The 25,767-nt window shown below is 49.2% G+C and overlaps 1 protein-coding gene across 1 annotated transcript in view; it reads left to right on the forward strand.

The window, feature by feature from the left end:
• Positions 1 to 24,753, forward strand: part of EFCAB8 (EF-hand calcium binding domain 8) — a 42,985-nt gene extending 18,232 nt beyond the window's left edge. Inside the window, 8 exon segments of the mRNA XM_029917936.1 lie at positions 2,032 to 2,162; positions 8,440 to 8,589; positions 8,725 to 8,848; positions 14,391 to 14,559; positions 21,508 to 21,640; positions 22,743 to 22,952; positions 23,038 to 23,131; positions 24,043 to 24,753. Of these exon segments, the coding sequence (XP_029773796.1) occupies positions 2,032 to 2,162; positions 8,440 to 8,589; positions 8,725 to 8,848; positions 14,391 to 14,559; positions 21,508 to 21,640; positions 22,743 to 22,952; positions 23,038 to 23,131; positions 24,043 to 24,753 (1,722 nt within the window).
• Positions 24,754 to 25,767: the final 1,014 nt, after the last annotated feature.

Raw genomic sequence — 25,767 nt, forward strand, 5'->3', positions numbered from 1 at the left:
TTTGCCCCTCTCTCTGCTCCCTTCAGGGCCCTAACCAGCCAGCCGATCAGCCCTGTGGCCCGCCTCTGCCCGGGGCCCTTCACGTGCCAGTGCGTGTCTCGTTCTGACATCACCCGCAGCGTGTTCTTCCCAAGCCACCACACAGTTCTCGGGCCTCCGCTGGGTGACCTGGCACTGTCTGCCTGGAGATGGCGTCAGGTCCTATGGGTTAAGGGTCAGTCCCACAAGACCGCCTTCTGCCTCCGAGGCCAGTTATAAGTTCAGGTTGTCACCTGCGTTTCTGACCCGCCGGTTATAAATCAGAAGAGCTTCCCATCACTCTCTGGGTTCCATTAAATTGCTAGAGTGGCTCACAGAACTCGGAGAAACATTTTACTTACTAGATCACTGGTTTATTATAAAAGGATACAACTTAGGAACAGCGAGATGGAAGTGATGCGTAGGGCAAGGTATGGGGAACGGGGGTGTGGGGCTTCCCTCCCGTCTCTGGGTACAAGGCTCACCCCACGCCTGCATGTGTTCTCCAGCCCAGAAGCTCTCCAAGCCCTGTCCTTCTGGGTTTTTGTGGAGTTTCTTCACATAGGTATGATCTATTACAGCATTGGCCGTTAGGGACCAACTCAGCCTCCAGCTCCTCTCTTCTCCCCGGGGGGCGGGGCTGAAAGTTCCAACCCTTCCGTCTGGCGGCTGGTTTCTCTGGCAACCAGTGCCCATCCTCCAGGGCTTGCCAAAAGTCACCTCAGTGTAAACTCAAGTGGGGCTGACAGGGTTTTGTTATGTATACAAACACTTTCTTACCACTTAGGAAGTTCCAAGGGATTTAGGAACACTGTGCCAGAAATGTGCACGAAAACCAAATATAGACTTTTTTAAAAAATATATTTTTGAGAGAGAGAGAATGCGAGTGGGTGAGGACAGAGAGAGAGAGAGAGAGAGAGAGAGAGAGAGAGAGTCCCATGCGGTGCAGAGTGAGAGGGAGAGAGTGCAGAGCCAGAGCAGGGCTTGAGCTCACCAGCAGTGAGATCAGGACCTGAGCTTAACCGACTGAGCCACCCAGGCGCCCCCAAGTATAAATCTCTTCTTACAAACCACGGTATCACAGCTCATTGCCCCCCAACTTCGTACTGTCCACCCACCGTTTTCTCACCCCGTTACTGACTGGGGATTGGCAGCTCCTAAGGACAGCCACCCAGTGTGTCATCCTGTCTCCAGTGCCTAAAAGGGCTGGGCCTTCGTGAGCTCCCAGCACCTTTGCTGAACAGATAAACGGAGGAATGAATGATCTAACGCTCGGGGCAGTCTGGGTTGTGCGGTCCCAGGCCCCTCCATGCTCCCCCCCCTCCCCCCGCCCCAGCAGGTTGGCTCCCTCAGGCCCTGGGACCCTGTCAGGAAGAGTCCCTCACAAACACTTTCTTTTCTGTGGGAATCTCAACTTGGGCTCAGTTTTCCACCCCAGTTGCTGAGTGTCCCCTGTCTGTTCAGCACCCTCACCATGACAGATGCTCAGTGAGGCGGTGCCTGAAAATCCTAGCCCAGTGCCGGACAAGCCCCTCAGTTGTTGTCCTGAAGAGGGAAATCTCCAATCTGGAGGCCAAGCACAGGCTGAACCGCAGAGCCAGAAGCTAGAGAATTCTGAGCCTGTGCAGTCAAGGCCGCCCCCCCGGATTGTGGGTCTCCGAGTTTTGTTGCTCAACTAGCACCGGAGAACATTCCCAGGGGAAGCATCCTGGCCCCCTGTGGATAGGAGGGGCTGAGGGCTCGGCTGCCTCCAGTCCATCCTTTCTCCCATGTGGAATGGAGGGATGCTGATGTCCCATGGGCCCCACCTTGCCTGTCCTCTAACTCATAAATAAGAGTCCACGTGATAGTGGACTTGGGTGCTTTTCGCCTGTCTCACTGGCCAGTGATGGCACAGGACTGGGCTGGGACTGTGGGGCTGCGTCCCTGGGTCAGAGCCGTGATGGCTAGAGGGCATGAGACGTGGTGACTTCCTGGCCCTTCCAGCCCCTACCACTGCCACTCTCTTCCCAGGCTCTCCATTCCAACTGGTGCCAGCAGGTCAAGTTCACTCCCCAGCTAAACATGGTGGCCTCCTGTTCAGCCATTGAGAAGTCCTCTCTGGTGCTGACATTATTGCCGTCCAGAGATCTGGAGAGCCCCCAGTAAGGAGCATCTCTCTCCAGGCTGGGATGGGTGGGTGTGACAGTGCCTCAGAGGGTCTAGCTTCACCTCAGCCATATGTGGCCGTCCCTGCTGAGAGGAGGCCCGCCCCCAGGAAGGTGGCATCTCGCTGGGTCCGGGGGAGCAGCGCGTGTCCTGTGGGCCAGCACTGAGGCACGGTGGTTAGCAGATGGGCTCTACGGTCTATTATTTTTTAAATTGAGCTGTAACTGACATAGCATTATGTTAGTTTCGGGTGTACCACATAATGATTTGTATTTGTATATAGTGGGAAACGATCAGCACAATAAGTCTAGTTAGCAGCCACCAGCACACAGTTACCATTGTTTTTTCCTGCTACGAGAACTTTTACGGAGTCTGGTTTTAATCATCGCCACCAGTGGCAAAATGTAATAAGCCTTTTTTTATCCACTGGTTTATACACAACACTCAGCACAGAAGCCGGCACACAGTGTGAGCTGATATTGGGAGCTATCTGAACTTACCGGTACAGTGAAAATTCCTGGTGAGGGTATGGCAAGTTTGCACAGTCTCTTGCCCCCAGGCAGCTCCCAAAATCTACCCTCTTGAAACTTTCATTTCTGCTTGGGCACCAAACCTCAGAATTGCTTTGCTGATTAGTTTCAGGAGTGGCCTGTCCCCCTGGCCTGTCCCTGAGGCATGATTGCACCTGGTCGGGGAAAAGATGAGTAAACTAGATACACCCTAATGCAACATATAATTTTCCCCTAAGCAATTAACTGATAACTGACTACCTTCTGGGCCTGAATGCCTTTGTAAAAGTCACTACTGCAATAAAATGTATCAATCATCTTTGGGACTGTGAGAGCAGGCATTATGTTTTCTGAGAATCCTGTTTTTCTGGGGACTTTCTCTTAGAGTTATAAACAACCTAATGACACTCATAAAAAGCTGACCTTTACTAAACAGTACTGTTTGTCTCGTGGTTAAAGGTTGCTTCCTTAAGGCTAGACCTGAGGTTTTGTAAAAAAAAAATACCTATGACAACATGAGTGCCTGTAGCTAAGTCTTTTATGACAATCATTACTACTAGAATTGCAACTCTGCAGAACCCATGTTCTGGGAAATTGTAAAACTTATCTATAAGAAATCATTTACTGTTCTTTCTGGTCCTTATACCTTTTGCCATAAATAAAGCTTGAGAGCCAGACAGGGCAGAGACGCCTGCCAGGTGGGCAGGGGTGCCCGTCTGGTGATCAGAACGAAACTCAAGGCTCTATCACTCTCTCTCCCTGACACCGTCCATCCTTCGGGGAACCCTGGACCTGCTGGAGCTGGACTCCGGCAGGCCGGTATCAGGAACTATTTTCTCAACGAAGGAATGAATATGAGTTGCTTTGCGTCCATGCTCCTCACTGTGTGTCCCTGTGTATAGAAGGGGGTGATAGCCCCGTTTCCTTCCCTTGGGCTTTGTCTCAAGGCTTAGTGAGTGATGCTGTTGCTGGTGTGTGGTCACTGATTGGCAGCAGTTATTCTGTGGAGATGGTTCTAATCTAGTTCCTTTATTCTAAGTTCCTCTACCCCAGAGTGAATTCCTTTCCTTCATTTCCTTTCCTCTCCTCCCTTTCTTTCTCCCCTCCCTCCCTCTCTTTTCCTTCTTTCCTTCTTTCTTTATTTTTCTTTCTTTTCCTTCATTCCTTCTTTTCTTTCTTTCTTTCTCTTTCTTTCTTTCTTTCTTTCTTTCTTTCTTTCTTTCTTTCTTTCTTTCTTTCTTTCTTTCTTTTTCCTTCCTTCCTTCCTTCCTTCCTTCCTTCCTTCCTTCCTTCCTTCCTTCCTTCCTTCCTTCTCTTCTTTCTTTCTTTCTTTCTTTCTTTCTTTCTTTCTTTCTTTCTTTCTTTCTTTCTTTCTTTCTTTCTTCCTTCCTTCCTTCCTTCCTTCCTTCCTTCCTTCCTTCCTTCCTTCCTTTCTTTTTTCTTTCTTTCTTTCTTTCTTTCTTTCTTTCTTTCTTTCTTTCTTTCTTTTTTTTCTTTCTTCTTCTTTCTTCTTTCACAATAGTAATTAGTCACACAAGTCTATGTATACACGTTGTCCCTGTAAAAACAAAACAATAAAAACATCATAAATAACCCTGCGATCCTACCCTTGCCCGGTCCCCATGTCTCACTCTACTCTCCGATGTCTCACTTCTCTGGTTTTCGTGTGTCCCTCTCCCTGTGCATTTCACAGTAGGTTTTGTTTCCTCAGGGTCTTTTCCCCCTCTTGCCTCCACTGTTTTCCTCCAGCTGCAGGTCTCCACCCCTTGGACCCTTTAGGTCTGTGGCATTTTCCTCCTGGGCAGGTGGCACCATGAAGTGTAGCCCCATCTCCCTGGGTAGGGGAGGAGGGACAGCAGGAGATTCAGGGCCTTGTTGTGGGGGCAGCTGGGTGAGGCACACTGGGAAGGTGGAGGGCCACTTAGGCCCAATATGCCCTTTCCTGTCCCAGTTGCTTGTCAGAGGGAAATTCGATCCTGGGATGGTAGGGCTAATTTAGTCTAAACTCCTCATTCTACAGATTGGAAATTTGAGACTCAGGGGTGGGGGTGGGGGTGGTGGTTTGAGCTGGGGACGTGTCCAAGGCCTCACTGTATGTCCGGTGTGCTGTTAACCCGAACACTCTGCGCACATCCCCACCCGAGCCCTGGAGCTAACTGCTGGTTGGGGGAGGGGCCTCGGAGAAGGCTGATGTGGTGGGAGGTTTTAGTCTTGGCTTCTGTGCTTGGAGTGGGGCAGTGTGGTGGGGTTTCGCTGGGAGCTGGGTTGCAGCAGAGGCTCATCTCTCTGCTTTGATGGAAATATTACCTCATGTCTGCGATATGTGTTTCATTCAGCTTCTCGTTTTATTGGGTCTCAATGGCAGGTGGCTATCACGGATCACCTCATCCTGTCCATGAAGGCCTCCATGGTCTGTTCCCGCTGCCTCCCTAATCTACCCCTTCTACCTTCCCACTCCAGTTACATGGCTTCTTGTGGTTCAGGTGTTCTCCTGCTCCAGGGCCTTTGAATTGCTCCTCTCTGTCTGGGGAGCCCTTGTATTTTGTTGTATGTTGTTTGTTTTTATTTTTTTAAACATTTCATTACTAAAAATTTCAAACACATAGCAAGTAGAGAAAACAGTGTAATGCTTTATTTTTAAAATATTTTTTAAGATGTTTTATTTATTTTTGAGAGAGAGCAAGCATGAGCAGGGAAGGGACAGAGAGAGAGGGGGACACAGAATCTGAAGACAGGTTCCAGGCTCTGAGCTAGCTGTCAGCACAGAGCCCGATGCAGGGCTCGAACATGTGAACTGGGCTCAAACTTGTGTACTGTGAGATCATGACCTGAGCTGAATTTACTGAGTCACCCAGGGAGCCCAAAAGTATGTTTTAATACAATAGTACCTAGTCCAAGTTAATCTTCCCCCATTTGTCTCAAACATATCTTTTTACAGTTACTTGGAAAGAGATATGAACAAGTGTCTAGGTTGTGAACACAGGAAGGGTGTGGTCTGATGCATACAGGTATCCTTTTGGCTGCTCTGTGGCAAATGGAGTGGGCAGGCGTGGAGATGGGGACTCCAGTGGGGACACCGTTGTAATAAGCAGGCTACCTATGGTGATGGCCTGAAATTGGGTGATAGAGAGGAGACAGGGGACCTGAGATGTATTTTGGGGACAAGTTGGAGAATGTATTTATACACATACCTGTGCGTATACCCTTGGGGTTGTCTGCATGCAGTACACATGCCAGCCAGCAGGTGGCACCATTGACTGCTTCCTGGTCTTCAGTTCCAGGCAAGCACCTTTTAGGGCGTGGCCTCCACTGGTGGGGTCTTGCATTGTCACCCCAGACTCTGCCTCAGCTTCTGAGGTAGCATGAGCCCGAGAGGTTGGCTCCCTGGCATCCAGCCTAAGCTGAGCTCTTGAGGTGCTTGCAGCCGCAGTGAATCTAAGCGGACGGCCTGGGTGGAGCCGAGGGAGCCCATGACTGACCCACAGTGTCTCCCCCGCTTGCCACCCAATCTGCTTGCCATGGCCTCCTTCCCTGCATCCCCTCTGACTTTCAGCCATCTGAAGACTGGTCTCCTTCAGCTAACCTCTCAAGGCCACCTGTTTATTTCCCTGCGGGACCTGCTGTAATCTGTGAATGTCCGTCTCCTTGTCTCTTGTTCATTTATTTGCTCCTGCTGCTCCTCTCTGGAAGGAAAGCTCCATGAAGGCAGGGGCATCACATCTGTGTCCCCAGTAATCCTGGAAGGGCATAGGAGCCAGTAAATCTTTCTTGCACAAGTGAGTGAATCAGCCTGAAATAATTCCTACTGACGTTTTGGCGACATTTCTTCCGGAAGATTTCTCTGTGCATATATGCACAGAGGGGGATGTATCTGGTTTGGCAACAAATGAAATACGTTTATTTGAAACAATCTTCTTGAAGTTGCAGTTTTTTGAGGCATCCTTCTGGCAGTAGAAGGGAGAGCAGGACTGGAGGCCAGGAGACGTGTCAGGAGGCTGGCGCAGAAATGAAGGGGGCCTGAACTGAGTCAAGGCTGGGGCGATGGGGGGATGTGTGCAATGAGGGTTTGGGGTGCAGCTGGTAATGGAATGCTGGAGAGGGCGTGGCAAAGGAACCAGGTCAGGGGCAAGTTCAAGGAGGGGGTGCTGCAGTCGAGAGCAGGGGCACCGTACAATAGGGGCCTCTGAGTTTTGAAGGGAGAGTTTGAGCAGAAGGAGCCAGCAGGGCAGGATGGATGGGTAAGAGGGAGTAGCAGATGCAAAATACTCTGGGTCCTGACCTTCCTGAACCTCTTCCCTGGGTTGCCCTGGCCCTGCTGAGCCCCATCCAGCCCTGTCCCCACTTCCTCTCCTGCCACACCCACCCTGGGTCTGAACCCTGATGCCCCACCTTGCCATCCTTGGGCGAACTCCTACATGTCTGCTTTCCATGGGCCTGATGACACTTGCTAGCGTTGTGTGAGGGGTGCAGGTGATGCATGAAACAGCACCCAGCACAGAGGGGCAGGGGCATGGCACCTGCTAGCTAGCTTTCTTTGCTTCCCTGGGCCTTTGGAATCCCCTTCTTCTTCTTCTTCTTTTTTTTTTTTAATGATTTAAAACAATTTTTTAATGTTTATTTTTGAGAGAGAGAGAGACAGAGTGTAGCAAGGGAGGGAGGGCAGAGAGAGAGAGGGAGACACAGAATCTGAAGCAGTCTCCAGGCTCTGGGCTGTCAGCACAGAGCCTGATGCAGAGCTCGAACTCACGAACTATGAGATCATGACCTGAGCCGAAGCTGGATAGTTAACCGATTGAGCCATCCAAGTGCCCCATTCTTCTTTTCTTCTTTTCTTTTAAGTTATTTATTTATTTTCAGAGAGAAAAAGAGAGAGAACATACCAGCAAGTGGGAGAGGGGCAGAGAGAGAGAGAGAAAGAGTGAATTCCAAGCAGGCTCCATGGTGTCAGGGCAGAGCCCAAAGCAGGGCTTGAACTCACAAACCCTGAGATCATAACCTGAGCAGAAATCAAGAGTTGGACGCTTAACCCACTGAGCCCCCTGGGCACCTTAGGGAATCCCTTTCTTTTTACAAATTTGTGTCACAAGTTGGAGGGGACACCCGTCCCAGTGTGGTTGAAGTGGCGACCAGGGCAGGTGTGCCCTTGGCATGAGGCACATGTGTCACAGTGGTAAGGAGTTGTCCCCACCCCCTGGGATTGCCTTTCCCTACAGGTGAGGGGTGGGCGCCTTCCCTGGGAGCTGCTGGTTTGGGCTGAGACCCGCAGCAGCCGCTCTGCCTACAGTGCTCAGCCTTGACTTGGCTGCAGGGTGAGCCCTGGACAGGGTCTCTGGGGCTGCTCCTGTCCTTTAGTCCTTCTGTCCTAGCGGACCTGCAGACCTGCCTTGGCCCCTCCGGACCCTCGCCTCAGAGGGAAACGCAGGGTCTCCTCGGCCAATGCTAACATGCGGCCCTCCAGGCACCCCAGGGCTTGCTCCCTAGAAACCCAGCACCCAGCACCCGTACGGGTATCAACCAGGGCTTATAACCCTGTCCCTGGACCGACTGCGAACGCCCTGAGCACCCACAGGCAGGGGTCTGCTCCTGTGAGGGACTCAGTCTCCCTATCTGTAAAATGGAGAGCAGTTTCTAAACATTTTGGACAGTCTTTTTTTTAATCTTAGGGGAGGCTCCAAAGTATATTCTGGGGGCAGGAAACGGGCAAAGAGGCCAAGGGTGGGCCTTGGGGGTGCAGCCGGCACCCGAGTCCTTGGGATGTGAGCAGGGCCGGCAGCACGCGGTGCAAGCACTCCATGTACACACCCACTGCGCAGATCCCCACCGCGCAAGAGATGACGTTCTTAGGCTCCAACGAGGAAACCGAGGCACCCCCCCACCCCGCAGCCTCCACTCAACGGCTGAGGATGAAGACCAAGTAAGACGGCACGCACCCCTGCAGACCCTCACAGCCTCTGCTCTGGCCTGGCTCAGCTAACGCAGGATGGGGAGACCCCCTGCCCGACCCCATGGTAACCTGGGAGGCCCATTTTGCTTTCCAGAAACCTTTCAGCACTGAAAGCCCTAAGCTGTTCCAAATACCTTATGGCGGACAGTCAGGCCTCAAAGATGCTCAGAGGAGAGGAGGGGAGTTCCAGAGGAAGGTGCTGCTTCAGGCCAGTGAGGAGCTGGAGAAGGTGGGCCACGCTCAGGCAGGGTCCGTGGTGTGAGCTGGGTGGGGGGTGGGACTGGGGTCAAGGCTCTGTGAAGGGCAGGGCCTAAGGGGCCAGCCTGTCTCCCCAGGGCCGGAGAGACATGGCGGAGGTGAAAGCACCACTCAGACCCTGGCTTCCGGCCGCTGTGTCTAAGGGAGTCCCTGGGGTGTGTGCGTGGGGGGCTGTCAAGAGGGGTGTGCAGGGTCCCCGTAGTTGGTGGGCTGACCTGGGTTGGAGGAGAAGCAGCGTTGCTGGGACCCGCCGTTAAAATGCCCCCCTGTGCTCTGGGAGGCTGTTTTGCACAACAGGGGAGTGGGGTCTGGGTCACCTCTGTTCTCCCTTCCTCCCGCCCCCTTCCCCCTTCTGACCCTGGACACCCCTCACTGTGCCGTCACCACTAGATGAAGTGACCATTCAGGCCCCTTCTAGCTTTGATCGGCAAACATAAGATTTGGAGACTCTCTGGGTTTCCCAAGTCCCTACCAAGGGCCCAGTGAGAATCCCAACTGTCGTTGTGTCAGGGCTTGGCAGCCCTTCCGCAGCTCCAGGGCGCCAGGGACTTGGGAACAGGGGGCGGTGCCCGGCAGAGCTGGGCCCTGTGGCCACGGAGTGGAGAGATGTGAGCTGCCAGGCAGTGTCTCCTCCAAGTTCTGAATGTGCTTTTACCTCTTTTAAAAAATGCCTTAGGGCACCTGGCTGGTTCAGTCAGTAAGTAGAGCACATGACTCTTGATCTTGGGGTTGTGAGTTGGAGCCCCACATTGGGTGTAGAGACTACTTTTCAAAAAGCTTTTAAAAAAAACCTTTTAAAAGTAGTAATGCTGGGGCATCTGGGTGGATCAGTGGGTTAAGTGGCTGACTTCGTCTCAGGCCATGCACTCACGGTTCGTGGGTACGAGCCCTGCGTCAGGCTCTGTGCTGACAGCTCAGAGCCTGGAGCTGCTTCGGATTCTGTGTCCCCCTCTCTCTCTGCCCCTCCCCCACTCATGCTCTGTTTCTCTCTGTCTCAATAATAAATAAAAACATTTAAAAATTAGAAAAAAAAAGTTGTAATCCCAGGTGGTTAAAAAAAAAAAAGCAGCCACGTGATACCCAATAGTAGCAGCCCTAGTCACTGCCAGCAGGTTGGTGGACTGGGTTCGCCTTCTTTTTTTGTATTTTTAGATCAGTGATGTAAAATTATAGCCATGTCCTGCCATTTGCCTTTTAAAAATTTAACTATGTGGCATGGATATGTTTCTATCTCAGTAATTTAGACTCATCTTAGTCTTTTTTTGGGTAACAATTGCATAGCGCCCCCTAGTGAGGATGTATCACAAACTCTCTAGCCAGCCTTCTCTTGAAACACAAGTAGGTTGGTTCCAGTTCTTAACTTTGAGCAGCTCTGCATCGAAAATCCTTGTGCCTCTGCCTCTGTGCGCCTGCGCAAGTGCATCAAAAGGGTGGATTCCCGGAACCAGAGTTGCTCAAAAGATCCCATCCCCTTCAGCCTCTGAGTCCAACCGAAGCAGAGGACTCAAAGCCCGACCTTTGACTGTGACCTAGTCCCCTCAGGGCCCAGACAGTTATTCATCGAGTGTTTACCACGTGCCAGGCCCTGGGGAGGCAGCAGTGAATAACAGAAACCAAAACCTGTGCCCTCATGGAACTGACATTCTGGTTGGGGTGAGACAATTAACTAGCTAGTAAAATAAACGGTAGGTCCCAGTGGGGAGCAAGTGCAACAGAGAACCAAGCATCAAGAACCAAGAATCAAGAGAATCAAGGCCAGGGTAAGGGGAATGGTATGGGAGGTAGAGAGGGCGTGGCTGCTTACATAGGGGGATCAGGGAAGGCTTCACAGAGGAGGTGGCATTTGCACCTGGCAGAGGGAGCGGGAGCCACAAAGGCCCTCAATTCCTTATTTGGAATGTTCAAGAAAGTGCGCTTCTCTCTCTAATTAGGAAATGTTACATGTCCTTCATTTAAAATGAAAAATTCAAGCAGTATAGGAATGTATAAAGTAAAAGAATGACTCACCTTCTTCCTCGGTCTCCAGGGGGAACTAGTGTTAAGGTGTGTTGTGTCCTTGTAGACATCTTTCTGTGCATACACAAATATATACGCCTGTGAATGTATATATGTACTGATAAATATTTTTCAGCAAATAGTATCATATTATACACACACTGCTCTGCAATTTGCTTTTTTTCACCCAATACCTCAGGGCATCTCTTCCTGCCCGTGTTTGGGAAGCCAGGCCAGAGAGAGACACAGTGTGAGCGGGGGAGGGGCAGAGAAAGAGGGAGACACAGAATCTGAGGCAGGCTCCAGGCTCTGAGCTGTCAGCACAGAGCCCGATGCGGGGCTCAAACCCACAAACCATGAGATCATGACCTGAGCTGAAGCCGGATGCTTAACCGACTGAGCCACCCAGGCGCCCCTCACTATAATTTATCTAATGAATGCCCAGTTGATTAGACATTTAAGTCATTCCAAGTTGTTTGCTGTTATAACCAAAGGTGTGATTGAGATCCTTATAGATCTGTAGTTATGCTAGATTTTCCAGAAGTAGGATTGATGGGTCACCAAATAAACACAGTTTACATTTTAATGGACGAAGCCATTTTGCTCTCCCAGAAGCCTTCCCTCCGACAGCGTGAGTCTGCCTTTGTTCTCACACTGAGCCAGGAATGGATCACAGCCTATTCTTAATTCCTGCCAGCCTGGTGGCTGGAAATTTTTTTTAATGTTTCTTTGATTATTTGTAATATTGAGCTTTCTGTATGTTTGCTAGACATTTGTATTCCTTCCGTGAATTAAACATCCATTTATATCCCTTGTCTATTCTTTGTCACATTACTTTCTTAGAGCGCTTGGATGTGCTTTGGGAAGCGCGTCCTTTGCCCAGTGTGTACTGCAGACATTTTCACCCCATCTGTCTTGTGACAGCACACTGAGGCTTCAGTCCTTATCTGGCCATCTTTGTTCTTTTCCTTTGTGACAATAGAGAAAGGCATTATTTATCCCAAGATCACAGAAAAATTTGTTAAATTTTCTTCTAGGTATTTATAATTGTGTTTATATTTAGTCATCTTCTTGTCTCATCTAAGTAGTTTTGTGTGTGGTGTGATATATAAATCTAAAAATATTTTTTCTAAATCGATAGCCAGTTGTTCAAATGCCATTTATTGCATAGTTTATCTTTTCTTCACTAGCTTGAAATTCTATCATTCTTATATCATTTTAGACTCTTCTATGATCTATTTCTGGGATGTCTCTTCTTCCATTGGTATTTTTGTCTATTTTTGCATGTATATTTCATATTTTAAAAATATAATGAAAGTCTTTACAGGCAATGCATTACAGGGTGCCTGGGTGGCTCAGTCAGTTAAGCATCCAACTTAGGCTCAGGTCATGATCTCACTGGCCATGGTTCAAGCCCCGTGTCAGGCTCTCGGCTGACCCCTCAGAGCCTGGAGCCTGCTTCGGATTCTGTGTCTCCCTCTCTCTCTGACCCCTTCCCAACTCCCACTCTGTCTCTTTGTCTCTCAAAAAAAAAATCAAATAAAAACATTTAAAAAATTTAGGAAATTCTAGTTACATGCAGTATAATCCCAATCTGTTCAAAACATATCATTGTAACACTAAGAGAAGATGGTTACGGGGCACCTGGGTGGCTCAGTTGGTTGAGCCTCTGACTTCGGCTCAGGTCATGATCTCACGTTCGTGGGTTCGAGCCCCGCGTCAGGCTCTGTGCTGATGGCTAGCTCAGAGCCTGGAGCCTGCTTCCGGTTCTGTGTCTCCTTCTCTCTCTGCCCCTCCCCCTCTCATGCTCTGTCTCTCTCTGTATCCAAAAATAAATAAAAACATTAAAAAAAAAAAGAAGATGGTTGGGAGCACAGGTCCTGGAGTCAGACTTGGAGTTTACTCCCAGGTCTGAGACTCACAGTTGTGTGAACTCAGGCAGGTCCTTCCAACTCTTCAGTTTTACCTTCCTCATCTGCAAAGAAACATCTCCGGAGCAATTACAGAGAGTCAGTGAGAGAGTGCACAAACGCACCTGTCACAACTCCTGAAACACAGTAAGCGGTAAATAAATGACACTCACTGTTGTTATTATAATAATTGTATTAACTTTATAGACTCCTCATACATTTAACCCATGGGTGACTTATTCCTCAACAGATCTGAATGCAGTGAAATTTTCTTTCTAAAACCAGACTAGACATAATATCTTTGTGCAGAGATTCAAAAAACACCTAAGACTGCAAGATGGCTATCAAAACTGCAAATGCATACAACCCTTTAATCTAGAAATCCCCACTTCCAGGAATTTATCCTTCAGACATATTTTTCACCCATAGGAAATAACATTCCTATGTTATTTCACTTTTGTTTAAGGACAAAAGATTGAAAACAACCTCAATTTCCCTTCAGAGGGAATTATATCAATAACATATCCTATGGCTTACTACACAGCTATGTATTCACAGGCAAAGATCTCCAAGATTTTTAGGAATAAGAAACACAAGGTGAGCACCCGTGTGTATGACCTGCTACCTTCATGTAGAAACAAGGGGGAGAGAACTTGGCACATTTGTTTGCATAAACTTTTAAAGTACTGCCAAACTGGGGCGCCTGGGTGGCTCAGTTGGTTGGGCCTCCAACTTTGGCTCAGGTCAGATCTCACAGTTCGTGGGTTCGAGCCCCGTGTCGGGCTCTGTGCTGACAGCGAGCTCAGAGCCTGGAGCCTGCTTCCGGTTCTGTGCCTCCTTCTTTCTCTGCCCCTCCCCCCCTCATGCTCTGTCTCTCTCTGTATCAAAAATAAATAAAACATTAAAAAAAAATTTAAAGTACTGCCAAACTGCACTTCAGAAAATTTATAGAGTTTTGCATTTTATTAGCCTATTTTACTTTATCCTTGACAACATAAAGTATTTATTATTAGCTGTATTTATCTGAGGGAGGGTTCCTTGGGTCTATCAGGGTGCCTCACTTAGAGAAGGCATTCAATAAATAAATGTTTGAAATGGAAAAAAAAGTCCTCTGGCCGATTTTTAGGTACAAATAGTTTCCTTGGATCTTAATGAAGCTATCTGTGCTTATTAGTGGTGTTGACCTCTTTCCTTATTGTATTGGCCATGTACAGTTTTGGGACTTGTCTCTTCACATCCTTTGTCCATTTTTCTCATCCCAGCCTCGCCACTATGTGCCTCTGGGTTCAGTTCTCTCCTCTACGAAATAGTGAGCCTGTAAGGCTGTTACAACGTTCAAATGGAATAATGTGCATAGATGCAGTTGGTAACCAGTATAGCAATATGTGAATGCTTTTTTATGATTTTACCAAAGAGACCAGTGAGAGCCAGAGAAGTACTGGGATTTACCTGAGGTCACCAGGAAGCCAATGCAGGGACGAGTCTAGAACTAGGTCCCATGGCTCGTGTCCCAGGATCCTTCCAGAGTGCTCTGCTGCTTCCAGTCTCACGTGCCTTCTGGTGAACCTGAACTTGGCACACGTAGTTCTCGTGTATTGTCCCCTGTAGGTCGTGGCTGGCCAGACCATTTCCTTGGTTCCTCCCGAGCTTCTCAGTACCTAGAAGGGCCATGTGGACGGTGTGGCAGACGTCCTGTATGTGGATAGCTTCCAGCTCGCTATCAGTGCTGGCCAGGACTGTAATGCCAAGGCTTGGAAAGTCTCCGGTGACACCGTTGGTATGGGTCCTGCTGAAGCTCAGCAGTGCCACATGGCCCATTGTGGCCCTGTCCCTGTTAGAGCATGAGTTGGCACAAACCTCATGTCCTGTGGGGGTGGAGTTTCAGGCCGCAGCAGCTGCCTTTGCTCAAATAGCACAGGATATGAGTCTTTCCAGTTGTCCGTCCAGCAGTCTGTCCATGCAGGCATCAGCTGTCCGTCTGCCCCTCACCCATCCACCCATCATTATTTGCCTGTGTATGTTTTTGCAAATCATGTGTCTGAGAAGGCACATTCCTTTCTTTTTTAAAAAATAAACTTGGGGCTCCTGGGTGGCTCAGTTGGTTAAGTGTCTGACTCTTGATTTTGGCTGGCGTCCTGATCTCACAGTTTCTGAGTTTGAGCCCATGTTGGGATTCTCTCTCTCTCTGCCTTTCCTGCACATTCATGTACTCGCTCGCTCTCTCTCAAAATAAATAATAAAAAATAAACTTGCTGAGTTATAACCTACATAAAGTAAAGCACACAAACCAAAATGATTCAGCGTGGTGAATTTTCAGAAAGTCTACCTCCATCCTCATAGCCGTCATAGAAAAAGCACCTTAGGCTTTCTTACACTTAACACTTGCGTGGTCTCTCAGCTGCCCTGCCCCCAGCCTTCAGGGGACTGCCACCATGTGCCCTGGGGAGGCCTGAGGGAGAGAGCTGGAGGGCCGCTGCAGACTTGCCCCGTGGACTGAACACCCTGGATTACAGTCTGTCATGTCGTGTGAGGCTGTTCCCAGCTCACTAGGGCCTCGTCTGGGTTCATCCTCCCCCGTTACTCTGTCAGCGCTGAGGCAGCCCTGGCCTCTTGTCTCGTGTCAAAGACTTATTCCTTCCCTTGCATTTTCAACTCTTATATGGGTAAAAACCTTTTTGATTATTTTTAGTTTATTCCTGTTCTAGGATGGAATTGCTCATTTTACACTTTATATTCTTGAACGTGTTGCCATTATTTTATTTTTATTAAAAAATTTTTTTTACATTTATTTATTTTTGAGAGACTGAGAGAGGCAGAAAACAAGTTGGGGAGGGGCAGAGAGAGAGGGAGACACAGAATCTGAAGCAGGCTCCAGGCTCTGAGCTAGCTGTTAGCACAGAGTCCGACGTGGGGCTCAAACCCATGAACCACAAGATCATGACCTCAGCCGAAGTCGGATGCTTAACCAACTGAGCCACCCAAGTGCCCCATCAACATTATTTTAAAGTCTTTGATAACTCTAATATCTGATTCACTTTTGGATCTGTTTCTATAGCCTATCATTTCTGTTGGTTCCAGACGTGATAGAGTAACAAGGACTGGATTTACATTCTTACTTTAAACAACTAAAAACATGAACAAAATATATGTAACAGTTTCCAGACATTAGACAGCAGGCAGCAAAGAATAGTAAAGCCTGAGGTATTATAGTTTATACATAAACAATATGCATAATATATTAGTATGTAATGGGGCACCTGGGTGGCTCAGTCAGTTAAGGGTCTGGCTTTGGCTCAGGTCATGATCTCATGGTTTGGGGTTCGAGCCCCATGTAGGGCTCTGTGCTGACAGCTAGCTCAGAGCCTGGAGCCTACTTCTGATTCCGTGTCTCCCTCTCTCTCTGACCCTCCCCTACTCTCTGTCTCTGTCTCTCAAAATAAAATAAAGGCATTAAAAAAATCTTATTAGTATGTATTATATATTTGTAATATTATAAACTACATACTGTATTACATAATATATGTAATGTAGTATAAACATAATATATAATGTAAGTAAATCTATAATATTATGATTATGCTTCCTGTGTTACAAAAGGTAGAAGAAAACATCAACATGGTAAGAGAGAACTTGAATACATATATAAAAAGACCCGAATTGAAATTAGACATTAAAAATAATAATGTCTGAGATAACAGTACGCTGGATGGGGTTAATAGCAGATTAGACGCCACAGAAGAGATTGGTGACTATGAAGACACAGTAACAGAAACATAGGAAAAAAGAGCGAGTCAGCTGGTATTGTGCCGGAGTCCAGCTCCTGCAGGCCCAGGGGTCCCCGAAGGATGACGGTGCAGGCCAAAGAGAGAGTGGGAGAGCCTTGTGTTTTCGTTCTGATCCCCAGACAGGCACCCCTGCCCATCTGGCAGGCGTCTCCGTCTTGTCTGGTTCTCAAGGTTTATTTATGGCAAAAGGTACAAGGACAGGAAAGGGCAGTAAATGATTTCCAGTAGATAAGTTTTACAATTTTAGCCACAGGCACTCATGGTGTCATAGGTATTTTTACAAAACCTCAGGTCTAGCCTCAAGGAAACGACCTTTAAGCAAGAGGCAAACAGCATTCTTTAGTAAAGGTCAGTTTTTTATGAGTGAGGGTCATTAGGCTGTTTATGACCCTAAGAGAAAGTTCCCAAAAAACAGGCTCTCAGGAGATATGCCTGCTCTCACAGTCCCAAAGATGATTGATACATTTTATTGCAGTAGTGACTATCACAAAGGCGTTCAGGCCCAGAAGGTAGTCAGTTATCAGTATTGCTTAGGGGAAAGTTATGTATTGCATTAGGGTGTATCTAGCTTACTTATCTTTTCCCTGACCAGGTGCAGTCACGTCTCAGGGACAGGGCGTGTCAGAGACAAGGGTGGGGGGGGGGACAGCCAGCTCCTGACTCTAATTAGCAAAGCATGTTGAGGTTTGGTGCTCAAGCAGAAATGAAAGTTTCAAGAGGATAGATTTTGGGAGCTATCTGGGGACAAGAGACCGTGCAAACTTGCCATACCCTCACCAGGAATTTTCATTCTACCAGTGAGTTCAAATAGCTCCCAACATTATTGTATGTGTCTAACATGATGATTTGATAATATGCATACACTGTGAAATTATCACTATAATCAAGGTAACTGATACATTGATCACCTCACATAGTATTTGTGTGTGAGTGGTGAGAATTCTTAAAATCTACTCTCAACAAATTTCGAGTACGATATGGTATTGTTAACTGTAGTTGCCATGCTATACATTAGATCCCCAGAACTTATTCATCTGACAGCAGGAAGTTCATTACCTTTGCCAACATGATTTTTCAACCTATCTCTGCCCTTATATGTGCCTCTTTTTTATTTTAAAAAATTTTAATAGTTTATTTTTGAGACAGAGAGAGACAGAGCACCAGCAGGGGAGAGGCAGAGAGAGGGAAACACAGAATCTGAAACAGGCTCCAGGCTCTGAGCTGTTGTGAGGACTCAGGTTTGAGACAATAGAAGGGCACACATTGCCCAAGGCAAGAGGGACCACCCTTGTAATACCCTTAACATTCCTAAGGGCAGGCCTAAGGCTAGTTACACCCTGTGTGAGGGTCCTGGGTCCTGGGTCTACTCTGATTGGTTAACACTCTAAATGTTGTAATTAGATAAACCTGCTGTCAATATGTCACAATTTCCTGTAACTCCCCCTTCCCAAACCCATAAAAGCCCTGCCCCACCTTTGTTCGGGGCTCTCAGCATGGATCCACCACGCCAGGAAAGTCTGTGAGCCTGAGTTTAGGCCCCGGCGAGCCTGAGTTTAGGCCCCGGCAAGCCTAAACCCATAATAAAGCCCTTTGCTTTTGCATGCGGGACTCGGTCTCCCTGGCGGTTTCTGGTTTTTGGGGACAATAAAGAAATCTTGGGTATTACACTGTCAGCACAGAGCCCGATGTGGGGCTCGAAACCTTGAACCACGAGATCATGGCCTTGAACTGCGAGATCATGACCTGAGCTAAAGTCAGACGCTTAACCGACTGAGCCACCCACGTGCCCCTATATGTGCCTCTTTTAAATAGCATTTTATTTAGTCTTATTTTTTCCATCCTGTCTGACAATCTTTGCCTTTAAATTGGATATTTGGTCCATTCCAATATTAATGAGATTACTTATATGGTTTAAGCCTATTATCTTAATACTAGTTTCTATTCTTTCGTCTTTTATTCTTCCTCTTCTTCCTTCTTTTGCATTAATCAAGTTTTTAAAAACAAGTATTGGGGAGCCTGGGTGGCTCAGTTGGTTGAGCATCTGACTTCAGCTCAGGTCATGATCTTGTGGCTCGCGAGTTTGAGCCCTGCATTGGGCTCTGTGTTGACAGCTCAGAGCCCAGAATCTGCTTGGGATTCTGTCTGTCTGTCTCTCTCCCTCTCTCCAGCCCCCCTTGTGCTTTCCTCTCTCAAATAAATAAACTTAAAAATAATTAACTGTTTTATTCCTTTATTAACTTTTTAATTGTATGTTTTTGTATTATTCTTTAGTGTTCTTTAGAGATTATAATATGCACTCTTGACCTGATACCACTTCTTGTGTAAGAATCTTACTTTCTTCTTCCCACTGTTTATGTTATTGCTAGCGTAGATTTTATTTCTAAATATGTTATGTTTTCCCACAAGGCATTGTTATTAAGTTATTGTAAGCAGCCTATTTCTTTTTATATTTACCCATATTTGCCATTTCTGATGCTCTTTATTCCTTTGTGAAGTACTGGGGTTCTGTCTGCTATCATTATCCTTCAGTCTGAAGAATTTCCTTTATTATTTCTTATAGAGTCTATCTGTAGTTATTCATCAAGGGTTCTGTATCTTAAAACATATTTATTTTGTCTTAAAATGTTAAGACTATTTTACTGGACATAGAATTCTCAGCTAGAAGTTAACTTGTTTTCAGTATTGAAAGACTTTTCCATCGTCTTTGGCTTCCATATTTTCTCTCAAAAAGTCAGCTGTAAGTTGATATGTTGAAAGTAATTTTTCTTTTCTCTCTGACTGTTTTGGTTTTCAGCAGTTTGACTATGATGTGTCTGAGTGTGCTTTTATTTGTATTCATTCTGATTGGAGTTCACTGATCTTTTTTAATCTGTGGGTTGATATTTTTCATCAGTTTTGATAAGTTGTCAAATATTGCCTCTTCAATACTGCCTTTGCCCATCTCTCTCTCCTCCCATCATGGAGTTTCAATTACATGTATGTTAGAACATTTGACTCTGTCCCATATGTCTCTTACACTCTTTTCTGTTCTTTCTGTGTTTTTTGTTTGTTTGTTTGTTTGTTTTTGTTTGTTTTTTGATCTCTGAATTCTAGTTTGGATATTTTCTGCTGACCTGCTTTCCAGTTCATTAGACCTGTTTTCTGTATGCAGCTTGCTATTAAATCTATTCAGTTAATTCTTAATTTCATATTTTTTTTTAGTTCTCAAATACTCACTTGGTTCTCTCCAGTAGAATCCAATTCATTGCTGAAATTCTTCCTTTTCTTCATTTTGTTCGTATTTTCCTTTATTTTATATAACCATTTACAATAGTTAAAGTTTTATCTGCCAACTCCAGTGTCAGAGTTATCTGTGAGTCTGAGTCTAATGCCTATTTCTTCTTTTTATTATTGGTTATACTTTCCTGTCTTTTTATATGTTATATGCATAAAAAATCCACTTCTCCAAAACCTCTCTAAACAAAAACAACCCCCCCACCGCCCCCACACACACACCAAAGCCAAAGCCAAAGCCAAGACTTTTCCTGACTTTGTATAAAAGAACCACAGATACTGGAATTGATGGGATTTTCCTCCAGTACATGTGCTCCATCCTCGGTATAGGGCTGCTCATCTCACTGCAGTCAGGAACAGCGCTGGGCTGGGTCTGGGCTGCAGTGTTAGGAGGACTCAGTTTGCTTCCATCTTCCTTGTAAAGTCTGTCTTAAGGGTGAAGTCTGTTGTGTCTGTCAAAGGTTTTTTCCTCTAGTGGGACTTTGTCTCCCAACAACCTCATTCTATCTGTCTAACACAAATTCCAGGCCCTCAGCTCCCCAGTGCCCAGCAAATGTCCTGTGGAAAACACAGCTATGCATTTGTGACTCTACTAGACCTGATCCATCCTGCCAGTCAGAATGGCTGGCAGAAGCTCTGATGGTTTCTTTTCCTTCTAGTAGTTTCCTTCTGCCAAAGCAGAGCCTGGTGCTCACACAGCCTGTACCCAGACTCAGAAAATGCTCCCAGAGAAGGAGCCAGGTCTCAACTCCAGTTCTTCTTGGAAGGACCCTTTCCTTTCTGTAATTTCCTCTTTTTATTTTTTATTAAAAATTTTTAAATACTTATTTTGAGAGAGTGAGTGAACAAGCAGAAGCAGACAGAGGATCTGAAGTGGGCTCTGTGATGACAGCAGAGAGCCCGAAGCAGGGCTTGAATTCATGAAATGTGGGATCATGGCCAGAGGTGAAGTCAGATGCTTAACCGACTGAGCCACTCAGGCACCCCACCCCACACCTAGTGCAGAGCCTGACATGGGGCTCAATCTCACGACTGTGAGATCATGACCTGAGCCCAAATCAAGGTCAGATGCTCAACTGACTGAGCCACCCAGGCACCCCTAGTTCATCTATGCTTTTTTATGCTTCTACAACTCCCCAGGACGTTTAAAAATATGATTTTTAACTGTATTTTTTAGTTTTTAAAAATTGTGCAGCAGGACAGTGGCCTACTACTCACTATGCTCTGGCCCGAAGCAGGACTCATGCTTCTCTATGCTTACTACCTGCCTTCTCCTCCAGCTTTGTTCCTTTCTAGTGCCACCCCAGTCTCACATCTGATGGGTATCTGATCACTTTGTGTCATTGATACTTTACATATGAGCTACTTTAGCCCAACTGAGGATCATCAGTCATTGCCATGGCGGTCTTTCCATCTCACGTGGGGCAGGAGGGGGGCCAGGATGCTTTGGCCTCAGCTCCAAGTGTGCTATAGGACTATGGCTAGTCCCTCCAGGTACTTGTTAAGTAGCCAGCTTAATGCCTGGCATGTGGTAAGCATCATGAGGTCCAGGCCAAGGGTAAGGGGGTGCTAGCTGAGTCTTGAGGGTGGAGGGCGAGGGGCAGAAGGTGCAGAGAAAGGGAGGTAGGCCAGTTCTTGTGACTGAGTTGGGTCTGCTTAAATCACAGGGCTGTTTGGCCTGAGTGTCGGGAAAAGGTTGCAGGATATTTGGATGGTTAGTGATTCTGAGCTGAGAAAAGACTCAAAGGAGGAGGATGACTCTAGAGTTGCTGCCCAGAAGGCCTTCCATTCAGAGCCGCAGTGAGTTATCACAGCCCACTGGTATTCGCTGGGCCAGGGCGCAGGCAGCCTCAGCTGGGTGGGGTGGCACTGGGCATATTCGGTGAAGGCCAAAGGCCTGGGGCCTGCAGGCAACTTGACTACAGGAGGCAGGTACGGCCCAGGAGCCCAGGTCAGCCGGAGGTTTGAGTGGTACAAACCAGCAGAAAATATGAAAATGCAAGCCCTTAGGTGGGCCTCTGCCCACGTTCAGATCTGCCAAGGGCTGGCTTTCCTGCCGAGGCCCTTTCTCTGCCTGGTAGGAGAGTGCCCAGGGCTCTGGTCCTGAACAGACACTTGTGTTATTTCCCTGATCCACGGGCAAGTCCGGCTGCTTGCTGCTTCTTTCCTCCACAGGCTCCTTCTCCACCCTTGTTCCCCTCATACTTCTGACCAAGGCTCAGATAATTTGGCATCATTCCAAAAAGTATTTAGTGAGGTGCTGCTGCCTGCCAGACTCTGTGCTAGGTCTTAAGAGATCCAAAACAATCCAGACATGAGCCCTGCCTCAGAGGCCTCACGGTCCACTTGGGGAGATGGACACGCAGCCTCATGGTTGTTTTATCCGATAAGAACAGGAATGGCTCAGAGGACAATCACCTCACCGGGTGGGTCAAGTGGAAGAAAAGCTTCCTAAGAGAAGAGATTCTGGAGTTGGGTTTTGATGTGTAGGTAGGAGTCTTCCAGGCCCCCATAGAGCCCTTGTGGCTCCTAGTCTCTTGTCAAGGCGTACATCTTTACAGTCCTGTGTGGGGCCATCAAACAAGGCAGAGGCAGGGTTTCCCTCCGAGGGAGAGGCCGCATGGGGAGGTCCGGGTGAGATCAAATGGGGTATAAGGCCTCCATGGGGAAGAGCTCAGGGTGGTAAGAAAGATCTCAGGACTTGTTGGGGGTCAGCTTAGTCTTTGCTAATGTTAATTGGACACCTGTTTAGTGTGGGGTCCTGGGCAGCGTGGGCTCAGGAGACGGATAAGAAGGTAGAAAAGGGCTGAACCCAGGAGGGAGAAGCCCTCTGTGGTCCCTGGGAAGGCTGCCCCGCCTTGTGGTGTGAGGGCATCTTCTGAAGGACAGCGCCTTCCATCAGGGAGGAGCGGGCTCTTGCGGAGGCCCTGGAGTACCAGCGGCGGGAGCAGGCGGCACTCATGGCTCTCGTGAACGGGAAGGCGGCCACAGAGGCTGCGGCTCGGGCTAACCTGCAGAAGATAACCCAGACGTCCCTGTGGGCTGGAGAGCGCTCCCGGGAAGACTTTGAGAGCCGCTGGTGCAAGTGGGAGTCCAAGGGCAAGCAGGTGAGGCTGGGTGGGGGACCCAGGGACAGAGAGGGACCCTTAGCTGTCAGCCCCGAGACCTCACTCTTGCCCCTGACGCCTGCAGGAGAGCAAAATTGTGGGAGCGCCATACAAGCCCAAGGACCAGTCACGGAGTCCCGGCCTCCTGTCCGCCAACATGCAGTACGGCTGGATGAAGTACCCGGTGAGGCAGGGTGGGGCTTGCTCCCTGTGGTGCTGGAGCCTGGCATCCCATCTCTACTGACAACCACTTAAACCCACAGGGCCGTCCAATGGGGGCAAGGGGAGCATTAGCCCTTTAACAGAATTCTGGCATGAAGCTGCTCAGGTTGGTGTGTTGGCCAAGGCCCCGGTAGAGGCCATGGACACGGGTTTTGTCTTTGAGGACACATCTCACTGGTCTGTGGGGGGAGGTTCTCTGTAGACCTGGGACTTTTGAAAGCCTTGAAAGAACTTCCCAGAGTCTCTGGCTGTTCGTTTGGTTGGTTCGTGTCCACACTGGGCTGCCAGTGCCACATGAGGGATGGAGGGCATGGAAGGGGGTTCTGCTTGGGGAAGGAAAGAGGGAGCGGGGGCTTTGCAAAACAGCTTTGAGCCCCATTCAAACAAGCCTCAGACTCCAGCCTCTTCCAGAGGCACCTGCCATCAGGGCATTTACGAGAGCTTCCTCCCTCTCTAGCTTTGCTCGGTGCCCCTCTGTCCCGAGCTGGGAGAGGTCAGTGTGAAGGGGGCCTGTGTGCCTGCCTTCGAGAGGTGGGCCTTGAAGCACAGCATGGGGGCTGCGGACAGGAGAGGAGGGACCTCGTCTGGAGGCTCCTCACACCTGAGCCCCACGCAGGTCCAGCTTGGGGCCTCCTCCTAACATGGGGCCAGTCCAGAGCTGACCCCGACGTGTTGCTGCCGGCCCCAGGAGAAGGGCTGGCTGCCGGGCCTGGCGCACAGTGTGCGTGCAGTTCCGGTGGGCTGTGGACCTCAGTGACAACCACGGTACTCTGGAGACGTCTTTTGCACGGGACAAGCCCAGGGCCCATCCTCTCTGCACCTGCGCCTGGTCCTGAGTGAAGCCCGCAGACTTCCCTGGTCTGCTCCCCACAGATCTCACCTCAGATCTACCAAAGCCTGCACTTCAACAACCTGCTGCCCACCCACACGCCTGACCTCGTGTTGCACAGTGTCCTGGAGCAGCATGGCCAGCGCACCTGCCCGGTGACCCACAACTGCCGGAAGGACCCAGATGCTGACAGGGAGACTGTGCCCAATGCCATGACCAGCTCGCGCACGGCCTCCCCCTCTCCCAGTGACTCCGTCTCCTGGACAGCTTCAGGCTCCGGCTTCCTGGAGTCTGCCTTGCCTACCTCCCTGCACCTCCAGTCCCCCCTCTTGGTCTTGTGCCAGGCACCCAGGTCCATCGCACAGAGGTTGGGGACCCCCATGCCCGTTTCCTTGTCCATCAGGCAGCTCTCAAGACCCCTGAAGACCACCCTTCTGTCATCTGTGAAGAGCTCCTGCATCAGGTTCTGGGGTGGCCCACAATCTCTCCAGGCCTCCAGCATGGTCACCAGGCCCACGGGGGTCCCGTCTGTCCCTGGCTCACCCCTGCCAGACCCAGAGGATATAGACCTCCTTCTATTGACCTCCTTCTTCACTAGAGGCCTGGAGAAGAAAATAAATATTGGCAGATATCAGAGTCCTACGGGCCTGTGGCCCTTTACCCCCTTAGGCTCCCTGGTGCTGTGGCCAGTGGGTCACGCCGCTGGGGTGAGCTGTTTGCTCCCAAGAGCTGGTTCAGCCTTATGGCTGGAGTGAGGCCCAGCAGCGTCTGGAGGTGGTCTGTCCCCTACCCTGCTGTGTGCCCACGCTCCTCCACCATCGGGCACTCTGCCACGGGGACCCTGCACTTACCGACTGTCCTGCCGCCCAGGCTTGGCAGAGGGCACCCTGGCCTGGCTCTGCAACGGGCGCTTTGGACCCAGGTGCCCCTTGGTGCTTCTGCCGTGTGCTGCTCTGGGCAGCATCTTGGGTGGAGAACTCCGGGCGGTGGTAAGAGTGGGGCCGAGGCCTCTGCCCAGAAGTAGAGGGAAGGACATGGGGGGGGGGGTATGTAGACAGAGGTAGGGACGGGATGTGGCAGTTACCAGGCCTCATGGAATTTTCTTAAACGCCTGTGCCCAGCTGTCACCTGGAGGGAGATTCAGGGTCCCCTCTGGGACCTGAGGTCCTGACTTAGGGGCCATCTGGCTGGACACTAGGGGTCACGGAAGCTTCCGCATGACTCTGGGGCTCGGTGAATTCTCCTCTCGACAGGACCCAGCCCCTTACAGCAGCACGTTACTGCCTTTGCCCACGTGTTTCAGTCTAAGCACAGTGCAGGCACTTAGGGAAATAACAGTGTGAGTCTCCACTCCTAGCCTCGCTGCTGCTGGCCGTGGGGATTGGTCTCTGGCTGTGGGGGCTCGCTGGCTGCCCCTGCAACCATCAGGCACTCAAGATGCCAAACCCCAGGCCCAGAAGGCCCGGCAGGGCTGAGTTCTACCCGTGGTGATATGGGCGACCCTTTGTGTCTCCCACTGCTCACACCCAGGCCTTCTGGGCCCACACCCTACATGGGATACGGCACAGATAATTCTGGTGCATCCGGGTCGGGAGGAGCTGCGAACCCAGATGGACAACTGGAGGCCAGTGTCACGTGAGCTGGTGAGTGAGGAAGCCGGGCCGGCAGCCCAGTGTCCCGTCTCGTGGTCAGCGGTGCTTCCCGGGCACCCTCTTCAGCTCCCCAGGCCCACGTGTCTACACAGCGACACCAGTCTCCTCTCCGCCTGT

Source organism: Suricata suricatta, chromosome 12 (assembly GCF_006229205.1).
Source record: "Suricata suricatta isolate VVHF042 chromosome 12, meerkat_22Aug2017_6uvM2_HiC, whole genome shotgun sequence".
NCBI lineage: Eukaryota > Metazoa > Chordata > Mammalia > Carnivora > Herpestidae > Suricata > Suricata suricatta.